The sequence below is a fragment of the Fundulus heteroclitus genome, chromosome 22, assembly GCF_011125445.2.
Source record: "Fundulus heteroclitus isolate FHET01 chromosome 22, MU-UCD_Fhet_4.1, whole genome shotgun sequence".
Taxonomy (NCBI): domain Eukaryota; kingdom Metazoa; phylum Chordata; class Actinopteri; order Cyprinodontiformes; family Fundulidae; genus Fundulus; species Fundulus heteroclitus.
In genome coordinates this window covers 37997006-38021726 of record NC_046382.1, presented here as the reverse complement: position 1 = coordinate 38021726, position 24721 = coordinate 37997006, and the positions used below count along the sequence as shown (strand labels likewise).

At 40.0% G+C, this 24721-nt stretch overlaps 1 protein-coding gene across 3 annotated transcripts in view; it reads right to left on the bottom strand.

Moving 5' to 3' along the window:
• The window catches only part of atrnl1a (attractin-like 1a), a 410176-nt gene that overhangs the window by 10570 nt on the left and 374885 nt on the right, over nucleotides 1–24721 (bottom strand). For all 3 annotated transcript variants that reach the window (XM_012872822.3, XM_021321643.2, XM_036126662.1), the window contains one exon: nucleotides 5299–5413. In XM_012872822.3, coding sequence (XP_012728276.2) covers nucleotides 5299–5413 — 115 coding nt within the window. The remainder of the gene's footprint in view (nucleotides 1–5298; nucleotides 5414–24721) is intronic.

The window sequence follows — 24721 nt, the reverse complement described above, 5'->3', positions numbered from 1 at the left end:
TGTTATATTTGATGTGTGGATGAACCATTGCTAAAATTCCACTCCCGCCTAATTTCAGAACATTACCGCCTGCTCCTGCTGTCTATCTCTGTCACTCCTGTCTGCTCCCACATACTCTGCCTCCAACCACTGCCTGCGCCCACAGACGTCTTAATTGACATGCTGTACGATTAAATAAATGTACATTCACAAAACTGTTCCTTCTAGCCGAACAAGAGCGAGATAAATGGAATCTATTCAACAAAAATCTCTACGCTTTGAATGACCAATTCTCATGTTATCTGAGTGGGTTATATCTGTGCTGCTAGTTGCCTGAATCCCCAGTGCTTTGCTCTTAACATGCCTTCAGTTACTGGAGGAGGGGGCATTTCCTTTACATTGTGGCAGCTTTGATAGCTGTACAGTTTCTTTTTCTTGTGTGGTAAATTCTCTTCTCTTTGCTGCTGGTGTACCTGAAGACTTGCCATTTTGTTTCTGAAAAACAGCGTCCTCTCACCATGCGGCAGGTCTGATGTCTCAAATCCAGATTTGTTCTTGTTGCGTACCAGCCCTTTGCCCCACCTCTGACATCACATGGAGTCAAGCTCTTCACCTTCTTGTTTGCAACAATTGTAAAGCCTTATCCAAGGAATCTACTCTGTGATCTTACGTCGCCTGCCACTGGCTGACTTGCTGTTCTTCCCAATCCCTTATTATCCTGTTGACTACTGACCATGGACCTATAGTGAGGAAAATACATGACTGGACTTATTGCAGAGATCCCTGCTGGAATTTCCTGGGTTCCTGAGAGCGAGCGTGGTCATGGAAGCAATTGGAAGACCTCAATAGCGTACCGCGAGCGAGCTATTTTTAGAAACGTAACGTCACGATGACGTCACATCACGTGGTACGCAGTAGGGCAAGCTTGCATAGTCCGCCGCTGTTTCGCTGTAAAAGAGACGTGCGTTACCCTTGGTTTTACTCGGTAAACGACTGCTTTTTCCAAATCTAAAACCATGGTTTTTAAACATTGTTGCTATGGAACGTGCAACGTACGCTGATCGGCCGCATATGAAGGATGTTTTCTTCATTACTTTCCCGAAATTCAAGAGTGCCAAGGAGAAATGTGTGTGGTGGGTACACCGGGGCGGTCGGCCTACACAACAGTTCAACCTGGAAAAAGTTACCAAATTCACGTACATATGTAGCAAGCATTTTGTTGGAGGAAAGGGCCCAACCGAAGAACATCCTGACCCAATTCCAGCGACATCAAGTAGTGAACAGGTAAGAGTATGTTGGTGGCCGACATGTTAATAAAGTAGCGCCTGCTACCATGATAGCATATAGGCTATCATGGTAGCAGGCGCTAACTTGATACCCTGCTACCAGGATAGCTTACTCAAAAACATTTCAAATAAGACAAACATTAAACATATACCGATCCCTGGACGGTGATTACAAACAAAAAAACGGCCGACGACGGCATGACCGCCGCGCAGGAAAAAAAAAACAAAGCTTACCGTTCGATCAACTCGGCCCGTTTTCCGTTTTTTTGAAGCCCTCGACACTCAAGCCATTGTTTGAGCTGAAGGTTGGTGTGTTCTTCAACAGTGCGACCAGTAAACCGTGTGCCTGGGACATCGTCTTGGGAAAGTTTAACGGCTGCAAAGTCGGTCATATCGCTGTTTCTGTTGCGCGTGTAATAGCTGGTTGCTACGGGCGTTCTCTACCTGTATGCCCTACCTAAGCGGCAAAAGCGGCGTTGCTCTTGAGACGGTGATGTCACGTGCGCGGTATGCTATTAAATCATTTGAATGGGTTGACAAACACTTTTTCAATATAGTGCATGCTTGCATTGCAACTATATTGTTATCCACACTCAGTTTGTCTTGTATGTACTTCTCAACCTCTCTCTGCCCTCCCGGTTTGATGCAAGACCAAGCTTGTGGTTCCTGTGTTTAGGAGGATCTTATATTTACTGGAGCACTGTTCATAACATTTTGTGCCTCTCATGCTCATTTCTTCTCATCAAGGAACCTAAGAAGCGGTCCCCACGTCTCCTCAGGTTCCACGAAAATCACCTCATGGAATTTGAGTTCCAACCAACAAGCGCTGACAGTAGCCTGAAAATCTAGAAAGCTGCAAGTGGGAAGGAAAATAAAGAGGGGGAAAAAAATGGAGACTAAACACACAAGCGCGGTGGAAGACGATCTGAGGGGAGAGAACATCGGCCCTGTGCTGACGCCGCATAACGCTTCAAGCCTCGGTCAGATCTGAGGAAGCGCTGCCGTCTTTTTAGTGATTTCCACACCAGTTTGGTGCTCGGCTGCGGCAACGGGGGGATATCACATGACGCCCGTTTATAGGGCAACATGAGCTCAGGCGGTGGAAAGTCAGGATGTCTCATGCAGGGGAACGATTGATTCAACAGAAAGTGTTGGGGGGGGGGGGAACCTGGCAGGTCTGAAAGCGCCTCACTGAATTTAAGCTGTTGTTAGGCACAGTTGTTGTTTTTTTTTTCTCAATAATGCACCAGGCAGCTGTAAAATTGTCCGTTTGTGACATAAAACACTTTCACTACGTGCAGAATCATGTAGCATTTGGTTGATTAACCAGCGATTTAATGATTACAGCCAGGAAACATGAAGCCACTTTGAACAATGCCTTTGGATGCTGTCCCAGTTGAGCATTTCAACAGCTTTTGTTTAAAATGCCAGAGGCTGTTCACCATGAAATTTGAAAGGGAACGGCGCTTTTTCAGACTTTGTTGTGCTACCGAAAAGCTTTTCAAAGTGTCACACGTTTTGAAAAATCTTTCTGCAAAGCAAAAAAAAAAAAAAAAACAACAATTTGTGGCTCAGAGGCAGCTGTCAGTTTACAAATTACAAATTAAAGATTAAATCAAAGCAGAGAGACATAGTCAATATGAGAGCTGGTATGTGTTATGATTAAACATAAAGAGTTTGGCAGGCAGGAGCACCGCCTGCTAATGGCTGCTCATACTGCGGCTGGGAAGTGAGAAGAACTGAAATGACGGAGGCAGCATTATTTTTTGTTCCTCTGATTGGACACAAATGTGGGAAGATCGCAAGAAGCCATCAACCAAGAACTGCGGCAAATGCAGCTGAAGTTTAGAAACAACTCGTTGCCAAATTAAATCTACAATATGCTCAGAAAAAAAACTTTAAGTCTCTGATTTCAGGAAAAAACTAGTAATTCATTATATTCAGATATAACCGTTCCTGCAAGATGAATTTAAACCAACCTTGGGTAGGCGGGCACTATAGTGTCACTTCCCTCAATCAGCTCAGAGAGTTCTGCTGAAATTCCCTCCTTATCCCAAATGGATTCAAGTGGAGCAGCCCCAGATTGATAATGTGCAGAACTATAGTGCTACATATCATCCATCTGGCTGGCCAGGTTCATTAAGAAAGGGAAAGATCATAAAATCATGATCTAACAGAAATTTGTAATATCTGGATACATTATGGTTTGTATTGAACAACTGATATCTTACAACTGAAAATTTTAAATAAGCAGAAACACCAACCCCATAGTGCTTTAAAAGTCAAGGCAGTTGTGAACATAGTCTTAGAGGACACATTTTCTTTAAAGATTTCTCTTACTTTGCTTTCTGGCACATGAGGCAGGAAATAGGTGAATGAGAACACCTTAATTGGGAATTTGACCCGAGTGAAATGCACCTAGGGTAGCAAATGTAACCGCAGACATTAACAGACAAAAATAATTGCTACGCAATGACAATATGCTGCTTGACTTGTGATGTCATCTTTTAAAGACGTTATTTCACAAAAACAGATGGCTGGATCATGTTGGGAGTGTGACTTTAACGGACCTATATCATGCAAAATCAACATTTTTGAGCTTTTAAGTATGTTATGTTATCTTCATCAAAACCATGACCAAAGTGGTATTTTGCTTGGTTCATGCATGTCTGAGTAATCCTGGTGAATTCTGCTCTCTGAGCAGTAGCCACTCCATGTCTTGGAAAACAAGTGATTCATTACTGGTCTATGTAGACCGCCCCCTCCAGGAAGTACCTACTTTGCCTGTGCTGCCCCTGCCCTGTAAACAACACGTCCAACCAGATGTGATGTGAGAGATCATTTCTGCTCAAAGTTCAGACAAAGGTGCTCTTTTAGCACCTAATCTGCACAGCGTCAGCAACTGCTCTTTTTTCATACCATGCTGCAGTGGCTCTAGTGCGACCCCACATGGGGAGAGGCGGCATCGCAGTGAAGGCTAGCGATATTATTTCAGGTTGGAAAAATAGCACCTAACGTGTCATAACAAACAGACTGTAATATCTGACATAGAAGCTTCAATATCTGACATAGAAGCTTCAATTCCCAATCAGATTTCTAAGCTATTTAGTTATTTAGTTGCTTGTTCTGTGTGAGCCGAGTTTTGAGCTTGCTGTTGTTGCTGGCACAGCACCAATCACAACACATTTGCTAAAATATGATGACATCAGTTTTTGCTGTAGCAAATTGAGGGCAAAATGAAAAAGATCTTAATTTCAAGCAGAAAGACAGCTTGCCTTTTTTGTTGCAGATTACAGGGGAGCTGATTGTCATTTGTAGGCCTCAGGTTGGACTTGTCAGTCTGTTGGCGTAAAGACTTGCATTGTTTGAAGGAGGATGCATTTCCATTTGTTTAGATGTGTAAAAAGTGCTTACAGACTAAATCACTTGGCCTTATGATTGGTAAAAACAAATCTTCCTTTTTTTAGCATTCCCTTACACCAGCTCTGATTATTTCATAAGGTCTTTACTTTCAATCGGACCTGCGCAACACTCTATTGTCTACAGATGTCCCATCAGTAATCAGACAAATTCAGAGTTCCCTTTATCATTTCTACCACCTAAAACCAACTGTGCACAGTGGAGGCAGTGGGTAGCGCTGTTGCCTTGCAGCAAGAAGGTCCTGGGTTCAAAGCCAACACTGGGTCTTTCTGCATGGAGTTTGCATGTTCTCCCTGTGCATGTGTGGGTTCTCTCTGGGTACTCTGGCTTCTTCCCACAGTGCTAATTGGTTAATTGGCATCTCCAAATTGTCCTCAGATGAGAGTGTATGCGTGAATGGTTGTTTGTCCTGTCTGTCTCTGTGTTGCCCTGCGACAGACTGGCCACTTGTCCAGGGTGTACCCCGCTTCTCGCCCAGTGAATAGGAGATAGGCACCAGCACCCCTGTGACCCCATTAGGGACTAAGCGGGTCCCTCATTGCTGTTAGAAAATGGATGAATGCTTATTCAACAGTAGAACACTGTCAGTCAGTGCATTGTGTGAGGATCATACCAGACTGTCCAGGTGGAGGTATTCCAGATGGGAGTCTTGGGAGATTCAGTAGAACAGTGAGGACTCCTGCTCGGCTCCCCCAGCACGGCTCCATGGCGATGGACTTCGGCACTGCCTACACACACAAGGACAAAAATCATCTGTTATGAAAACAAAATTAATATGGTCTTAACTTGAATGTTGCCCATGAATCATGCCTGGACGCTGATCTTTACAGTATGGTACCACATATTCTTACATTTCCTACACACCTCACACAAATTTCAGTTGTTTTCCATCCATTTGTTTTCTTTTTCTTAGAAACCATATACTTTCATTAATATTTGAGGTAAGTATGGCTATAAAACGCACAGAGACCGCTGATTAAATTACTTTCTGGTATTAAAATTATCGCAGCCTTGATAATCCCTTTTCCAAAATATTCTAACCTTTAACATGATTTCACTTTGACCTATACCATCCATGAGGGGAAAATATAAAACTTGCTGCAGTTGTGACACACATTCTTAGATGATGGCTCAGACGGAGCTGCGGGTTCAATCCCCCGCTCCGACTGTCTCAGTTGTTGTGTCCTTTGGCAAGACACTTTGCCCACATTGTTGATGTTTATTTGTAAAAATAGAAACAAAAATCTCATGTCATTTTTCTTCTGCTTCACCGCTATAATCAACATTGTGTTGATCTTTCAAATAAAATACCAAAAGAAAATGTAAAATAGTCCACGGTGCATTAATACTTTTGAAAGGCATTGGATTATCTGATGATGTCCTTTTTTTTGTAGATACAAGTAATCCAGTCAAGCAGCATCACTTTGAAACACATGACAGAAGTGTTTTGAAGTTTTTCATCTCAGTTGGTGTCATTTTAGCTTTTAGCTATCCCTTTACAATGTTTTGAGGTTGTTGTTGTTGTTTTTTTTTTTTATCTGTGCTGTAAAAAGCCCCTACTTTCTGCAAATAAAATAATTCCAATTTATTTATTCTTGGATACCAAAGTGAATGTTGACACCTGCAGCTGTTTGGAAGATTGCTCTGGATACGTGTGGGGAAGGCTGTCAAGACTCATGTGGAGCTGGCAGAGTGGCTACAGAGTGTGCGGTCTTTGAAATATGGAACAACTGGTGGGAATTGGAGCTGCGTGGAGCGGAATCCTGCTGCCACCTCACTCCAGGAATGAAGCTTCCAGCTGGGAGAACCCAGCTCCCAGCGGCCTGTAGAGCTTCACAAGCTGAGCTTCTGATGTAGACATCAGCCTGTTTAGGTACGTCTACACACATTTACAGTGTCACAGCATTCTTCAAATGTAGTCACAGATTTTTGTAGCACTAAAAGTCTATATATATATATATATATATATATATATATATATATATATATATATATATATATATATATATATATATATTTGCCCTTATATATATATATATAGATAGATAGATTTAATTTATAGTACACATTATGTTGCAAAAGTCCCAAAATATGTATAAAATAAAAACTACTTTTGTTAAACCTAAAACCAAACCTCCTTTATTAACTGCTATGATTTATTTTTGGTTGCTTTGTTTCCTATTTGTGGTCCCGCTGAGACGTTTCCTGTATATCAGGATCAAATGTCTTAGGATAATATTTCCATTCATCTCAATGCAAATCAAGGAGAGTCACTCAAATATTGATCGAGTTTGACCCTTCTGCCATACTGTACCGCAGAGGTCACCGATTGTTTTGCACTGAGCTCTGTGAAGTTAGATGTATGTCCATAAATGAGAATTGTATACATTTCACATTCTTTGAATTTCAACTCAGAGCAATGTAGAGTAATGCTCCTTTGTGCACCTGGGATGGAGCAGTCTAACCCCCAGATTATGTTCATGTCCGACCGACGGAACAACTACATTGTTATTTTACAAAATGAGAATGGTTCCACATTCTCTGTGACTACTCCAAACACCACTGTTGACGAACCCGCTTTCCGTCGTTCACCACCAAATCATGGAGCAACTCATATTTTCTGTTTTGGTTTCAGTCCGTCTTTTCCGAAAGAGAAAACAGGAAAACTTACCCTATATTCAGTTTTAAACTTTGGAAAAATTATTCGATTAAGGTAATTGGGTAACTAATAACTCTATAATATATTTTCGTATGGTGTAAGTTTGCCCTTAGAGTTCAGTCCTTTACTCTTACTTCTCTGTTTTTATATTTTCACGTTTGCCTCAATCTGCATGCTTTGACTTGTCTCTTAACTTGTACCTGGACCACCTGAATTTCCCCACAGGATATATATATATATATATATATATATATATATATATATATATATATATATATATATTATTATTTATATAGAGAGATAGGTATAGATAATAGATATATATATATATTCTATATGTATAGTATATACTATTCTATATATAGATATATGTATCATATATATATATATATATATATATATATATATATATATATATATATATATCTATATCTAAACGTATAGCTCCATGTTTACCCTTCAGCAGACGGGCAGTGAGTAATTAGAGGACAACACCAACTTGGCTCCTACCGTCATAGTTAGACCACCTTGGTACAAACACAGAGCACTCACGCAAACATCGCCTCCAGCGTTAATAGGTTTAAGTGCTGGAGCGTACGGTTTAATTAGAGGCTGCTTTGTTTGTTTTGTTTTTTGTTTGTTTATTTTTTTTCCCCTGAGTGTCAGGAAGTGATGAATTTCTCACTAAACACACAAAACTGACGCTGGAACTGGATCTTCCACCAGTAGAGCGCTCTCACTGATCAAGATCATATGCAGACAAAATAAGGAGGAGGACATGATGCAAAATAAACAACAGGTGTTTGTTGACTCTGTCACATTTCAGTAATTAACACTTTAATATTCCCTCATTTACTCACAACACAGCTGCATTCACTTTTTTTTTCTGTGGCGATGGTAAGTGATTGTTGTTTTTAGCTTCTGAACAGTTGGAATTCAGAAACTTATTCCACCTAAAATGCATAGATAGTACAAAAAAAAAACCTTTACATTATATTGTGTTTTTAAATGGGGTATTTTGTGCAGAAAATTTGTAGATGAGACAAAGATTTGTGTCAACTTAAAATATGCGTACATTATTTTAGGGAGGCTTTAACCATCTGGGTTTTAGTAGTTTTAAAAACATACATCAGATCTCAAAGTGAAGAGGTTCAACATCGTATTTTAATCTTGGATCAGTTAAAGAAAATGTCATGGATATGCTCACAGCCCAACACAGCTTTGCATGTATGCCTTGAGTTTCAATGGCATAATTAGCCTCATTTCTACCGCCTCGGTTTGGCGCTGGCTACTCGGCTCGGCCCGAGTGTTTGAGGTAAGAGTCTTTTTTAGGGCCCTGCTCAACAGCAGGGTCAAACCCTCTGATTTTCAGCTAGGGGGTACTCAGTAAAAGGCATCCTTCAAGCTGCTGACCAGCCACCACACAAGCTGCTGGGAAAACTACAGGTCATACAGTCAGTTCTTCACATTCACGTATTCCTTCTAATTAAACATGAGATGAGTAACCTGAAGATCTATAAAACCAAAGTGGATCTTCTATAATGGGAAATATTTCCAACTGTCATTGAACGCTGATGGATTCAACAGCACAGCATCTGCAAAAAGCCACAGGTTCTTTAATTGGTCATGTCCAGCCAACATTGTAGCCTTTAGCCTGGCCAGTCAGATTGACTTACGCCTTAAACATGCCGTATCAGTCTGGAAAGCCGCCAATAGAGCCCCGATTTCAAAGGCGAGACTAACAAGGTCAACAGAAACAGTGTAGAACCAATCAGAGAACTAAAAATGGTCATCATGGACTTTGTGGACTGGTGTGAGAAGAACCATCTGTGCTTAAACACCAGTAAGACCAAGGAGATGGTGATCGACTTCAGGAGAAGACCCCCACCACACTCACCTGTGAACATCCAGGGGGAGGACATAGAAACTGTGGAGAGTTTCAGATACCTGGGTGTTCATGTCAACAATAAACTGACCTGGATGCATAACATCAATGCTCTATACAAGAAGGGCCAGAGCCGCCTCCACCTACTGAGGAGGCTGAGGTCCTTTGGAGTGAGCAGGCCCCTGCTTGAGACCTTCTATGACTCTGTGGTACCTTAGTCCTCCTCTACGCTGTCATCTGCTGGGCCCCTGGCTGTGCAGAGCAGGACAGAAAGAGACTGAACAAGCTGGTGAGGAAGGCCACTTCTGTCCTGGGCTGCCCTCTGGACTCTGTGGAGGAAGTGGCTGAGAGGAGGGTGTTGTCCAAGTTCACATCCATCATGGACAACACCTTCCACCCCCTGCACCAGACTGTAGAGGAGCTGAGCAGCTCCTTCAGTGCAAGACTTAGACATCCTGTCTGTAAAAAGGAGCGTTACCGTAGGTCATTTATTCCTGCTGCTATCAGATTTTACAATGCTGCACTATAACTGTGACCATAACTGTAATAATTAATGTGCAATAACCAATGTGCAATAATCTATTTAATACACTGTCCTACAACCCGTGCAATAATCCTGATGTAGTGACTTCTGCTGCTATCATCACCTGAACATAAGTCAGCCCACATGTATGTATGTATGTATGTATGTATGTATGTATGTACAAATGTATACAATGTATATGCACGTACATACGCGTAGGTGCGTATGTAAGTAGGCGCATAGATATATGTATATATTTAAGTATATAGATATGTTTATATATATATATATAGACCACTAAGAATGTAAATGAGACATCATATGCCCATTCCTATTTCCTTTTTTTTGTATTTTTTTTTTTATTTTTTTTTTTTTTTTATTTTTTTATGTAAAGTCCAAGTAACACGCTCTGTTTTAGTTCTTAGAGCAGCCACTTTTTGAGGTTTTAAAGATATACCCAGTTCATTCAGGACGTAATAAAGGGCATCATTAAAACATTACTCTGTTTCGGCCACCATCCTGGCTGTTATGGTTACAGAAAACCACTGCTGCATTATGGGAATAGTGATGTATCGTAAACTCCCGCAACTCCCACGCTGTAATTGGTCTAAGTTTCAGACCAGAAAATCTGAGCCTGTCCAGTTTATTCAGTCCTCAGCATGTCAGTCAGGCTATGGAGCTTGGCTAGCCTGATAACAAGTCCATGTAACCCTTTCCTATTTTTCATTAGACTAAGAACATGCAAAAAGCAAATATGGATGTTTAGTAAAAGTTTCTGTGTTTCCACGTGCTACCGCATGAAAACTATGTTTTGGGTTAACGGTTAAACAGTCAGTTTTTACAAAAATGCAGTGCAAAGTGCAGATTTGAAGAAAAAAAAAGGTGTTTGTGGCTGAAACATGTGGGGTGGTTGTACAGATATTATTAGACATCATAATCTATAAGCCCACATTGTGTATGCCCCGAAACCACAACCACAGTTAAGTTATGCTTTCTTTCTGCATCTGCCCCCGTTTAATATGACTGTTTCTGATTATCTTAACATGTAAGCCTATGGAGGTTACATTATCTTAAATGTAACCCTACATACAGAAGTCAATAACTTCTGTATGCGCAACGTAGAAACAGTGTCAGAGCAAACAATAACTGTTTAGCCTAGCACTGCGTTAGTCACATGCGGGATCTACATCTTTTGAATTTTTTTTGCTAATTGATACTTACTGGCAGAGAAAAGGTATGAGCATTTTTGACTGAAATCCCACAGATTGGTTAGAATATATAAATAAAAAATAAAAACATGATTTGTGCTATAAGAGAACAGAGCACAATCCTGTTTTCTTTGTGTTTTACAAACGATTCTAAACTTAACTTTGTATAGATTTGACGCAGAGAGATTCATCTGTGCAGCTTGATTTATCTAGCTGCCTTGTAATATGTAATACGCTGTCTCCTCAAAGAGTGTGTACCATACTGTTCTTACATTGTATTTTTGCAAATGTACTCTTGTGACAATATGTGAAAGTTAATGAGGAAGCACGGCCGTGGTGGGACGTCTGCAGGAGCTTTCTCTGGCGTCTTTCCCAAACTAATCAATGTAAGTGAGGAAAACGAGGGCAGAGCAGCTAGAGCTGTGAGGGTTCAGAGGACAACTTGAGGGTAAAATCTAAATTTAAGTGTATTGTAAAATCCTGCTGAGTGTCCAGTGTGGTCCACTGTCAGCCGCTGACGGGGGTAAGAGGTTCTGACCCGAAAGGGAGGGAGACCCGGCTCTCCTGCTGGAGTTTGTTTAGATTTTTAATGTTAAAGCTTTACTGAAACCCAGACATGGGTTTCTGCTGACTGCGTGTAAAGCTGAAATTGGTTACTTGGCAGTGCTGAGCAGCACCGTTCCAGTAGATCATTCAATAAGGAATTACTGAGCATATTCCAAAAGGAAGGTTGTTTGTGGTCATGAAGGGTTCACTACAGAAGCAACATCTTGGGTGCCTCCCAATGTTTTTAAGACCTTTTGTTGCCCCTTTGTAGGGGTGTGACAAGAACATGTCCCAAGACGAAACAATGTCAAAACACTGACATTTCTATACAAAGAGAAGTGTCCTTTGAAGCCTTCTCTAAACAATGTCAGCACGTGACATCATCTTGTCAAGGGTACACTATTTTTAAGAAGCTTGGAAATTAAGGTGATGCTTTAAGCCGTACACACTGAACATATTTTTGGGACGCATGAGGTAAGGAAGGATGTACAGTAGTTCTTGTGTTGATAAAGTTAACTTATAAACACAGCTCCTTGGGCTGGCCCATTGTGCTCAATTACAAAAGCACTGAAGAGGCCTCCAAAACGTTTCAAAAGGTTTTGTGTCAGCCGTTTAGATAATCGGTAAAAACAAGAAACACTAGCAGAGTGAGAGACAAGATGCAAATAATTTCTAAGCATTGTGAGAGTACTGTGACTGGCTTTACTGCTAACTACACAGCTAACATTGCAAGCTGGCCTCTGGTTCCTAGCACTCATCAGTGCAAAGAGCCATTTCACGGGATTTTATGATTTTTGACTGTGTTTAATCCTATTTAATTTGCAATCTAGAATACTAAAATGGATCAAACCTAATCTTGCTAATTCCAGACAATTTGATATTTGCAAAACCTTGATTCTATTTGTGAAACCCGAGATGGAGGTATTTGGCCCAAAAAACATTCCATTTTATGAAGAAATGCCATGTGCAAGATGTAGAGCCTTCCTAATCAGAACCGCAGCAAAGACACAAACAAACTGGGCCGCTGCTCAGGCCTAGTTTGTCCTCAAACTATCACAGGCCTCCAGCAAATGTTGGACTTTTAGCACAGACCACAGATGTAAATGTAGGTTTATTGAGAATTTTTTCATTGAAATGTGTTTATTGAGAATGAGAATAATACTAAAATGTGAGGGTTTTGAGAAAGATAAACTTAAATATTTGAAATGGTTTCAAATATAAATTTAGGATTTAAAAGGATTTAAGTGCAAAGAAAAATCAGTTTGCTGAGTTTACAGTTATAATCTGATGCTACGAGTTGAATCGTTTGTTAACAAATACATCTCATCAAATAATACCCATTTATCTGTGGTTGCTTTTAAGATCAGCCAGTTAAATCTGGCCCTGTTTCCCAGATTCCACCAAATGTGTACTGCAATGTTGTTAGTGGCAGTGATGCTCCTTTTTCACCAATTAAAAGGACAGTTTTTATTGGCATTGCAGCAATCAAGCCCTTCTTAGATTTACTGACAAGCATTTTGCATCGTTCTGCTGGTATTTTCGATCAGTTGTCTTTTGAGATGACTTCCAAGTCTTTGAGGTTGGAAAGCCTCCTCGCGATCACCCTAATGTTTAAACCCTCTTCACAGATTCCTGATCAGATTCACGTTGGGACTCTGTCTGGGTCCCTTCACCAGACATACATTGGTAAAAATATTAGATCACGTTAGCTCTAGATATGCCAGGGGTATGAATAATATGGGTCTGAAATGCAAATACAAATATAATTCACAGTAACTTGGTAGAACTTAAAGCTTTAGTCTAAAAATCCCTTTGGGATTAATAAGGTATTTTTGAACTAAACTGTTTAAGAGAATTGGCCTGTGGTAAAACAGGTCATGATTTTCTGAAAGATTTTTTCCTGATGACTTTAGTTTTCTTCTTCAGATCACTGTGCACAAAATGTGAAGGCAGAAGAAATCCATCCTTTAGTCTCTGTTCCCATCAACAAAGCTTTCTGGGACAGATAAAGTTCTGGTTGATCCTTTTTATAAAACGGTCTTCAACTGAAAGGTCTTACTCATAAATCGACATGTAAAAGAAACTTTCAGATAAGGTCACTTCACACTGCCCTTTTAATCTAGTTTATATCACCTGCTTGGATTATTATTTCTATCTTTTTAAAAACACAGAAAAGGGGAAACCATTGATGTTTCAGAGGAAAACAAGGTCAGTCAAACAAAGCGCTTGACCTTCTTTGTCGTTTCATCTCTTTGCCCCTCATTCTTCCTTCTGCTCTCATTTTTTTCTTTTAAATCCTTTTTTATTCTACTGCTGTCTTAAGACAACAGTTATGGGAGTCTTTGCCTCATAGTTTCCCCTTTAATAAAAAAAAGTCTTCAAGTGTGACATTAAATTGTCAATGAGATGAGAAAACTGAGTCTACATTTCTTGTGGACGTTTCTTACTTTTGGTATGAAATGGTGTTCTCTGGGAACGTTTCCATGTGCTTGTCCACTAGTTGTAAAGTCAGAGAGCTTTTAATGAATTTCTCTAACGTAACAGATACGATAAATTGATAATTCCTTAACAAATCAACAAAAAGACAAACAAGAAACTAGTGGATGCTAGTGCCTGTGCAAATTCTCAGTTATCCGGGTCATCACAACAGCAAAGGGCCTTAAATCGGAGGCAACCGGACCTTTGCTTAGTTCTTTGTGACACTTATCCAGGAGTCTCTGTCAATGCTTCTGGTTCGCACTTGAGCCATCAGCATTCTAATGGATGATAAAAAAATAAGTTTGTGTTACACAAGAAAAGAAAAAAACTTTTAGACTGGATTCTTGTTTTCTGAACACTGACAGAGAGCCAAATTATGTAGATATTTGCAGTATATCAGTGTAGACTTTTCTTGTTCTAGGATAGTTTAACTAAATTATTATTTGTTAAATGCATGGATAATGATACAGAATTTTTTATGTCCTTCTAATTCTAATGTTTATACACGAGGTGTGGTAGAATAGCCTTTTGGGCTTCATGACCTGGGCCGGACATTGTGGGTATTCTTCTACAAGCTTTTCACCATAGTTTGTTGAAATCTTGGTCCCTGACAGAACTTGGGTAACCAGGGTTTTCTGTGGGACTGTGATCAAGGATTAGTTCACATTACTCCAAGACATTAACTTTGTTGTCCCTAAGCCTCTTTCTAAAGAGGTATTTTCCTTCTGTTCTGGGACTGATATGCACTTTTTGCACCAAAACACATTGATCTCTGTGGGCACAACTTGATTGGTGTTCATACTTGCGTATAATTGTTTAAACAGATGCACAACGCCCATTCAGGCACCTGGAATTTGTACCCAAACATCAACCAGATTTTTGACAGTCAAATTGTTTTATTGACGCTTCGGCTAATTTCTCTTAAGTTCCTCAGATCTTAATCAAAGACGCTGTGTGTGTGAAATGTTGCTTTAATGTAGAACCGAAGGTGCACCTGCGTTTAACCTTAAAGGCATACTATGCAACATTTTTCAGTTAATTAATGTGTTCCATACCGTTTTGGATGATTAAATGAGTCATTTCAGGTCGAACAAAGGTTTTCTCGGCCGTCCTGGTGGTCTGAAGTCTCGTGCAAGACCGCGAGAGTCGGTCTTGCTTTACGGCGAGAACTCCATGTGTTTTTGCCCTGCCATTCACTATATGCACACGCGAAAGCAACAACAAAGAACCGCATGTTAACGTCAAAAAAACATGCAAGCATATCGAGTTTTATTATTATTATTATTATATATATTTTTTTATTTTTTTTTTTTAATGTTGGCGAGACGCTACTAGAGTGTCTCTATATAATGACATCAGTGGCATTGCATGACATTGGTGGAGAATGCCTCACCATGTTCTGGACGTGACCAAGCTGACCCATTTTCATTAATCAGTTCATTTTGACCAAAGTATGTCAGGATCTGAGTCCTCAGCGTCCATCAGTTATCTGTTGATTCCCAGTAACTGCTTTCCGCAGCTCCAGCCTCTGAGATCTCATAATGTTTAACAAAAGAAATAAAAACTACTAAAAAAAATCTCTCACATTATTCTGGTGTTTAGGACATGGAAACATTTTCTTTAATCGTATAGCTGACCTAAAGCAGGCAACATTTAGTCTGATTTAATAACAGACAGTAATGAAAGATGTTATGGGTATTTTTATACAGTGCATGTAAATATCTAGCTTGCAAATTCGCCACCATTAATTCCATGTGTATCTTTCCTCTGTATCTATAAGACAATGTTCAAAAGCTTCTAAATTTAAATAGTTTAATATATTTAAATAATTTAGGAGAAAGATTGGAATAAATCGGGCACAGTGGTGGAGGACTGTTTCTTTGGGCCTGTTTTAACTATGAATTCTATTAACTTTTTCTACAATATTCATAAACCATGGCTGAGCCACAACTTAAGTCGGGTCATACATGTACAGAACACACCCAGAGCAGCAAACAGAGAAGCTGGAAAATGAATCAAAGTTCTGCAATGACCTAGTTCAAGTCCTGACCTCAGCCATATTGAATTGCGGTGGTGAGCCTTTATTAGAGCCGTGCAGAAAAAAAAGCCTCCAAATCTCAACTAACTTAAGAAATCTGGAGAGACAAAATGGGCCAAAAGTCTTCCCCAATGCTGTAGGAAACCGATGAGGTCATTCCGAAAATAATAGCTGAATTATTTCTTCTTAAGGCTCCTCTATATACTGTTCAATCAAGGGATAAAGTGTTTTGAGATCAGTTTAGTTCCACATTTACCAAGTATTCAGTGTTTAGTAAGGATCAGATCATTTGTATTTAACCTCAGAGCTGAACGAGAGTACACTTTGTTTTTAATATGACCTCATACACAGACTATAGTCACCGGGAGACAAAATAAGGTCTCACTCTAATACACTCCAAAAACCAGAGGGATAACAGAACTTTTGTATCAGGTTCATCTCCTGAAATATTTTTTTCTTATCTTTGTTCACATCCACAGATGCCTGGAGCACAGACTCGGTGCACAACTGAATCTTTGATATGCTGATTGTGCCGATTTTACACCCATAATACCTTTTTACATGCTAAGGTTTTTGTGTGTACTAAAGCACCAATGTGGAGGTTGATTTCTTTTTGTTTTCTTCATTTTATTTTTTTTTATCTGATCTAAAACTGTCTTTGAATCCAAATGAGGTTCCTTCATCTTTGGTCTGCGATCTAATCAACTTGACTTTAGTTTCCTGTATTCTGAAGTAATAAAAGAGGCAAAAAGCGATCTACTGGAGAGATATGCACCCCCCCCCCCCCTCCCCCCTCATGCAAATCCCGTCTTGGTAAGGAATCAAAACATTTTTATTTGCCGGGACTATAAGGAACAGAACACGATGTTCCAGGGTTTGCTGGTCGTACAATCTGAACAAAGTTCACCGCCTTGGACAAATGTTGAATTACAAAATATCTAAAGTTGCCATTCCACTCAATGACAAACAAAAAGGCTATTACTATTTAGTGAACACATGTTAACAGCGACGATCTGTCCAGGGTGTACCCAGCCCCCCCACCCCCCCCCCCCCTTACCAACATCCCTGGTTTTGCTCAAGTTCAAATGAGAATAATCTTCTTCTGTTGTTTGTAGACATTAATTAAGATCTTGTGGCACAACACCTCGAGACACTGAAACTCCACAATACCTTACGACGACAAATAAAAGCTTGAATTTCACAAAACATTATCAAGTCTCCATTCACTCTGACTAAGCATGAGCTACTTTACAAAGAGCAATTGACAAAAAAAATGAGTCTTTAGATGGACAGGGCCGGTAGAGACATACCTCCATAGACTTGCAGCACTGAGAGTAAAGGGTGGGTTTACAAAGTATTGGGTCAGGGGTTTGAAAACAAATGAACACCATACCTTTCTGATATCATTTGTAAAAAGAAATAGATAAAAAGATGAAAAAAATAACCCTAGCCCTATATAATTTTTCTTTTGCTTCCTTGTAACAAGGAAAAATGTGTGATGTTCAAGGATCATGAATCGTTTTGCAAGCAACTGTACATTTAACACTAAATACATTAGCTGTATTAATTACCACGATGATTAAACTAAAATGAGAACATATAAAGTGCATTAAGGATTCTGGTGCTCATTTAAAGTCCCTCTCACTGTTTGTGGTTGTTTTGGGATTCTTCACTTGGACACTGAACATCACTGTCCTCAAATAAAGTGCTTTTTAAAAAAAAAAAAAAAAAAGTACACATTTTAATTGGTCTAAACTTGGCTCTGAACCAGAAGTGTTTGGCTGATGAGGGCAACGTTTTAATCCATAATATGAAAAGACAGGGAGCTGATTCAGAGAAGCCCCCTGTTGGGGAGATTCATTTAGAAGGATGAAAAGTAAAAACAAATGAAAGTTGAGGTCAGAGGTTACAACTCCGACTTCACCCTTCTTCACCCCTCCCTTTGGGAATTCCTGGAGGCTTGGCACTCCCACAGCAGGGGCCCCGCTGGTCTGAGCAACGGTCTGCAGCCTCCCACCGGCCTCCGTGGACGAACACATCTCACACCGGTACGCACGTGGAAATGCACGCATACACAAAGCCTCGCTCGGAGACCCCTGAGGTGTGAAGAGCGTCCCCCCTGTTGCGCCCTCCTTAGCCGATTAGGCCGCTCATGCATGTCAGCCCCTGCGGGGTAGAAAATTGTCGTGTCCAATCCCCTCTGCATTCAAACCCTCTTTTTCCATTTTTGTCATCTCTGTGTCTGCATGTTGTCACTGTCCTCCACAGGGGGGGTGCTGGATTGAGAGGGAATGGTGCAGATCAGGGAGCCAGACAGACAATGTTTGTGTATTGAGTGGAAAAGATGTGCTTATCAATATAATATTCACTTATTTAGCAGCAGCAGGGAGATTTTTCTTTGGCCTGAATTTAAAACTAAGCTCAGAGTGATTCATGACATAGCTCACTGTAAAAGCTTGTTTGCTGGACTTGGTCACTTTTAATCCTCTCTAAACTGCAGTACAACTGTTTCTGTCTATCTTCCGTCTATAAATGCCACCAGTGAATGCTAGCTCTAAACCATGATCTTCTAGTCTAATTTGGACAGGGTGTTCTGGTCACCCAATGACATCTCGTTTTTTAATGATGTAGATTTTTGACAGAGCTGCAGATAGTAATCGCTGCAATCATCATTCGGATCATTTTGTTCCTAATATCAGGCATACTCGCCTGTCTCCAGTTAATCTCAGTATAGCATCTTCTAATGGAGTTATATCTGGATCCCATGAGCTTTTTGCTTTCTTGCTTCTCTCCTAGTTTTTTTTATTATTATTTTCAATTAGGTGGCTGGCAGGCAACTTTTAAACAAGTTAAGCTTCTGTATTTTCCTGAAACTTGAGTTAAGGTTCATAGGTGCGCCTTAATCTAACTTTTGAAAACAGAATTTTTAATGGATCATTTGCTGTTTATTAGATGAAACGCCATACAAATGTATGTGAGCTAAATGTTATGGTCTCTCTTCATTTTGAGTAAAATCCGTCTCTTCGTGATCAGGCGTAGCAGCCGACTGCCGCTTAACACACCTGGATGTATTTTCCTCCTCAGCTGTCAGAAATTTGTCTCAAACTATAACAATATTTTTCTTTTTGCTGTAAATAACATCTATTTAAATCAATGAACTTAATGTTTGGGAGGAGAAAAACCTGGAATTAGTTTTTATATGTTACAATGTTAAAGCAGTCCCTCATTTATTATAACGTAGGGGGGCTTTCTGTCTTGAACAACTCAGGAGACCTGTGGTGATGTCACACTGTGTGAGAAAAAAAGCAGAACTTCACAAATCTTTAGGCTCTTGCACAACCACTTTGCACAATCAGAAGAGTTTTCATTACACATTGTTCCTGTGTGTATTTCCAAAATATTTGCAACAATTCTGCTATAAATCTATGACATCAGCATGTTCATCAGCTGATTTCTGAGTGTCTCGTTAATTTAAAGTGATAAATTTGTCTCCAACTGCCCACATGACAATCCAATGTGGACATAACAGTCGACTTTCAGGCACGTATCACTTTAACTATAAACCCAAAAAGCATCTAGCAGTCTGATCAGGTGCTCCCATGTAATTAGGTTCAGAGTCAAAGAAAAAAAAAACTCAATTTCTCACTTAATTCAAACAGCTTCTGACCTTCATGGCTTTCCGGAGAGCAGGTGCTGCTGTATTTTCCTCCTTGAGAGTTTTGATGGAGGCTGTTTTCTTTTAATCAATAAAATAAGAGCAAAAGTTGATGCCAGGGTTACGATTCAGGTAGAAACCTGAAGAGGGAGTGATGGGGGGGAAACCAGCAATCCTGTCAAGCTTTGAGAGTAAGTGGAGATTTTCCAGCACAAAGTCATATCCTTATCCCTATGATCAGAGACCTCATCCCATCTTCTTCTCCTCCTCTTTCTGTTTTTCAATAAAGGCTCTCTGACTTTACAACTAGCGGACAAGCACATGGAAACGTTCCTGCCAACAAGCTGAACTCTGCTTTTAAACATAAACTTTAGACTTCTACAAGAAGGGAAAAGGCTAAAAGAAGGGTTAAAATGAATGATGTGAGAACCAAAAAGAAGCAAAATAAGAAATGAGCAAATAAAAAACATAATTCTACAAATTATTGTGGAAAGGATAAGAATACAAATGCCTACAATCTGGTTTATATATATATATATATATATATATATATATATATATATATATATATATATATATATATATATATATATATATATATATATATATATATATATATATATATATATATATATATATATATATATATATATATTTATTTATTTGTTTATTTATTTATTTTTTTCACTTCACAATAATGTGCTGCCTTGTGTGGGTCTGTCTTCGGTTTTTTAATTCTTGTCCTCATATGTTTTGGGTGTTTCCTTGTCTCCACACACCTGGCATATGAAATTGCAATCTAGACTTTATTTGACTGAAATCTGCAAGACATTTTTTTTCCCCATTTTCTTTCCAGCTCAACTTGTTTCTACACACCATTGTCATGGTGAGCTTTACATTGCTAAACAGGGTTCAAGAACAAGAACTAATAAGCTCACGGTCGGTTTGTTGGCGAGCATAAATTTGTTCAGGAAAAAAAAAACAAAACAACAACAATGTTTCGAGATATGCTTTTTCCTTTTTCTGAGTCCTCTGTCACATCATTGGCTGATGTCTACTCATGGTGTGTTTAACTGAATAAGCACAAGCTTCTGCAACAGCAGCTTATTCTGTGTGTGAGCCAAATTAGGGAGTGTTTTGGCTTCATATGATTAGACGTTAGTGTTTCTAACTTACATTCCAACCACCACATGTCTAGCTTCAGTCTGCCGTGACTTTTTACAATCAACTAGGGGTACAAGCTAAAATATAACTGAAAGCACAAAGTATATGTGTATATGCTAGGGTGACCACATTGGGATTTGCAAAAAAAACAGGATACTCAACCCTGTCATGAAACTCTGTAATAAATCTCTTGTTTAGTTAAAGAAGACTTTAGGCCAGGCATGTCCAGCTCCAATCCAGCATGTTTTAGATCTGTCCCTGCTCCAACACATCTGATTCAAATGAATGATTTACCTTCTCGAACTGTCATCAACGTCTGCAGAGGCCTACTAATTAAACACTCATTAGGTTTAGCTGTGTTGAACCAGGATGACACCTAAAACATGCAGGACGCCGGCCCTTGAGGACTTACTTTGGACGCCACTGCTTTAGGGTTTGACAAGTCAAGAAGTACAAAAATGGCCATATGCCCCTTGGGATTAAATAAGGATAGCAATAGTGACTCTTCTGTAGTGATGGTGAGATGCAGCCTCATGAAGCATTGAACCACTTGAGCCAACTGGTTTGAGAAAGGGTTCATTTCTTGGGGTTTCATGTGCACACGAAACCACCTACTGGCCAGGTGTATAATCACAGCCAGCTGTATCGTAACACGTGTGATGCATTGATTTTTTGTCTATTATGGCTCTTGGGAATGACTTCACAAAAGGTGTAGGACGAAATCATTTGTCTACATAAATTATGTATACACATGTGTATAATAAAATATTGTTTGAATGTATTCTGTGTGTAATTATTCCCAAAATAGTACTGTCATGTGATATGGCATGGTGTGTAATAATCAGACCTCTACTATGATCAACATTTTCCCCTCAGCAGCAACACTGAAGCACACAGAGGTTCACGCTGCGTCTTTACACACGATCCAGCTGCTGATGTCTCCCTCTTTTCAGCTCAATGCACTTCTAGACTTTTATAACCATTATCATCCCCTTTCACAGCGGCAGGTTTCTCAGTCAGTCGCCGCGCTGACCAGACAAATTTCTATTGCTCTCATCAGTGCGGCGGTGCGGTGGGCGGATTTTACCTCCGTTGGTGCGCTGCGTGCGAGGGATAAACAGCGGGGAAAATGCATAACTAAATACTGTAAAGGGCTCCTATAAAGGGAACAGGGGTACTGACAGGTCTGAGATGAAGCCCCTGATGTTACAAGTTCTTTAAAATTACCCTTAAAAGCGCGCACCTGAATTAAAGCGCGAGGCAGCAGCCCACCGAAGCGCCACTGATTCTATGTTGTTAAAAATAAAATAGCATGAAACACAGCTAGTAACTGTCCTATTGATTTTAACTGGCACACGTTGCTACCGATGTGAGGACATTAAACGCAGTGATTCACGTTTTGAATGGTGAACGGTGATAAAAGCACCTGCTCCGAGGGAAAGGAGGGGGGGAGAGGAGCAAGCGCTGAGGCACAGAAATACGGTGCATGTAGTTAAAAAATGCAGAATTATAAAAACGAAACTTATAAAACGACCAAGTGGCGTTTTAAACTGCATCTGGTTAGCAGAACTGTTTTATGATCAGCGTGCAGCCATGACGCTGCACGCTGGTCATCTGGCAAACTCTGAGCCACTTCCTGAAGCAGTCACGTGGTACAGCTGGGCAGCGAGGCTTCGGACGTCATCGTTTTCGGCTCCTCCCCTAAATGAAGCAAGCCTCGATACGCGCTTTACGGAAACGCCCCCTCCATTACTCGACACACGCCTCGAAGCCTCGGCACATCACGTAACATCACTACTCTTCTGTATTAGGTGTTTAACATGTAACAATAGCTCCGTTTTTCCAGCTATACCGGACAAACAGATTCATAAAAGTCTGAAATAAAATTCTGAGAAAGCAAGTATTCTATTATTGTCAATGTAATAATGAAAATAAAGCAGCAGTCTCGCACACACATTTTTTTAACAAACAAAACCTGTGTATATTCCAATCTTTCGTTTTCTTTTTAACCTTAATTGTTTTCCTCTATCCTCTTCGGCTCCCCATCCATATTTTACTGTGGAGCTGAGATTCCTAATTGTGGTGCGCCCCCCCCCCCTCAGGGGTGCTGCTAGCGGGTGCACAAGACGAAAAATGTAATGGCGGCCTGATAATTACACAATTACAGTAGCAAACAGGCTTAAATCGGAGGAAACCGGACTTTCGCTCAGTTCTTTCTGAAAACATTTCAACACCTACATAGGAGTCTTTGTCAGTTCTGGTGGCTCGTACTTGAAGTGCGTGCATTCAAGTGCGGGCCTCAGAATTTGTTTCAAACAGACTAAACACCTTTGATGGTGAAACGCCCTAAATCTTCAGATTTTTCCCAGGGGTTTCTTTTGCCCTGCTCTATCTTTATTAATTTACCATATTTGTTCTTAACTTAGCTCTGCCCTTTCTGCTTCACCCCTTCTCTCTACTTGTGTACGTCCTGTCTGTTATTTTTGAAGTCACATCCAGCAGGTCACACCCTGGTTTCCCCACTCGACAATATTAATTACGCTGGACAGACCTGTGCACCACTGCATGAGCCATGAGAGGTTTTATGTGTGTCCGTGTGGGATGGGCGATTCATTGAATTACCATTTCAATCAGCACGTCAGCAACCGAACAATCCTATTAGCCAACAGGACGACACAAGGGCTACTTTACAACCTTCCCCTCCATCCCTTCATCTTTCTCTCTGAGACCACAAATTAATCATCTCTCTAATGCCACAAGAGGCCAAACTTTTTTTTTTGACTCTTTCTAATTTAGGAGGTAGAGTATATCTTTCACTCACTGACTCCTCCACTCACTCTCTTTATCCACACTGTCAGCGTTTGAAGGATTGATCTGATGCTGCCTTAATGGCAGTGGTTTTCACACACAGTTATTTCAGAAGCAGACGCACAATCACATTTGTTCTGTACAAATGTGCTCACATGGACACACCAATCAAGCCAAGGCTTCACTGGCCATCTTCATTCCTGAAAATGTCTCTTCGTCTTCCAAGCTCGGTATTGATGGACTGTAGGAGGAGGAGGAGGGGTGGAAATATCGATCAGCGAGGAAAGAGAAGCGTGGAGAAACACAATCATTATTAACAGGGCAGGGAAGAAGAGTGTTTACTGAGAAAATGGCCAAAAGAGAAATAATATGGCGGCCGTTCCACTAAAACACTGTCAGCAAGCTGGGCCTCTGTCAGAGAATTAAACAGGTCTGGTTTTAAGTTCTGCTTTCTTCTTTGGACGATCCAACAAACCCACAAGAACGTGTTTTTTTTTTTTTTCTTTTTTACTAGCTACAACTTTTTTATTTTGAGTAATTAAAGGACCAATAAGCAGCATAAATAGCATAGCATAAATAGTTTTATGAGGAAATGAAGGTAACATTTTAGATGGAGTTATGGATTTAGACTGAGCACCTCCATGAAATCTGCTGTTTTGTTCTGTTTGCCCCTGTGAAGCATTCAGGGGTTTTTTTTCTTCGTTTTTTTTTACACAATGCCTAGGTAATAACACTTTAGTAATAAGCAATTTCATTACATAAGCATTTCTTTTACTGCTTATATTTTGGAAGGACTATATCATTTTCAGGCAATATGAAAAAATCTATCTCATCTATCTCAAAAACTTTCAAGGTAGTAAGTACCCTTAGAAGAAGAAAGAAACTCATACAACTGTCAAGCATGGTGATGGAGGAGTGAGGATTTAGACTTTTGTTGCAGGCATAGGACATGTGCACCATGCAGTGATGTACCCCTCTAGAGACAAAGATGTTCTGCAGGTTTAGCCAAAATCAGGTCCTGGGTAGTGATCCTATTACAACAGAAAATCATAAAATCTAAATCAGAATGGAT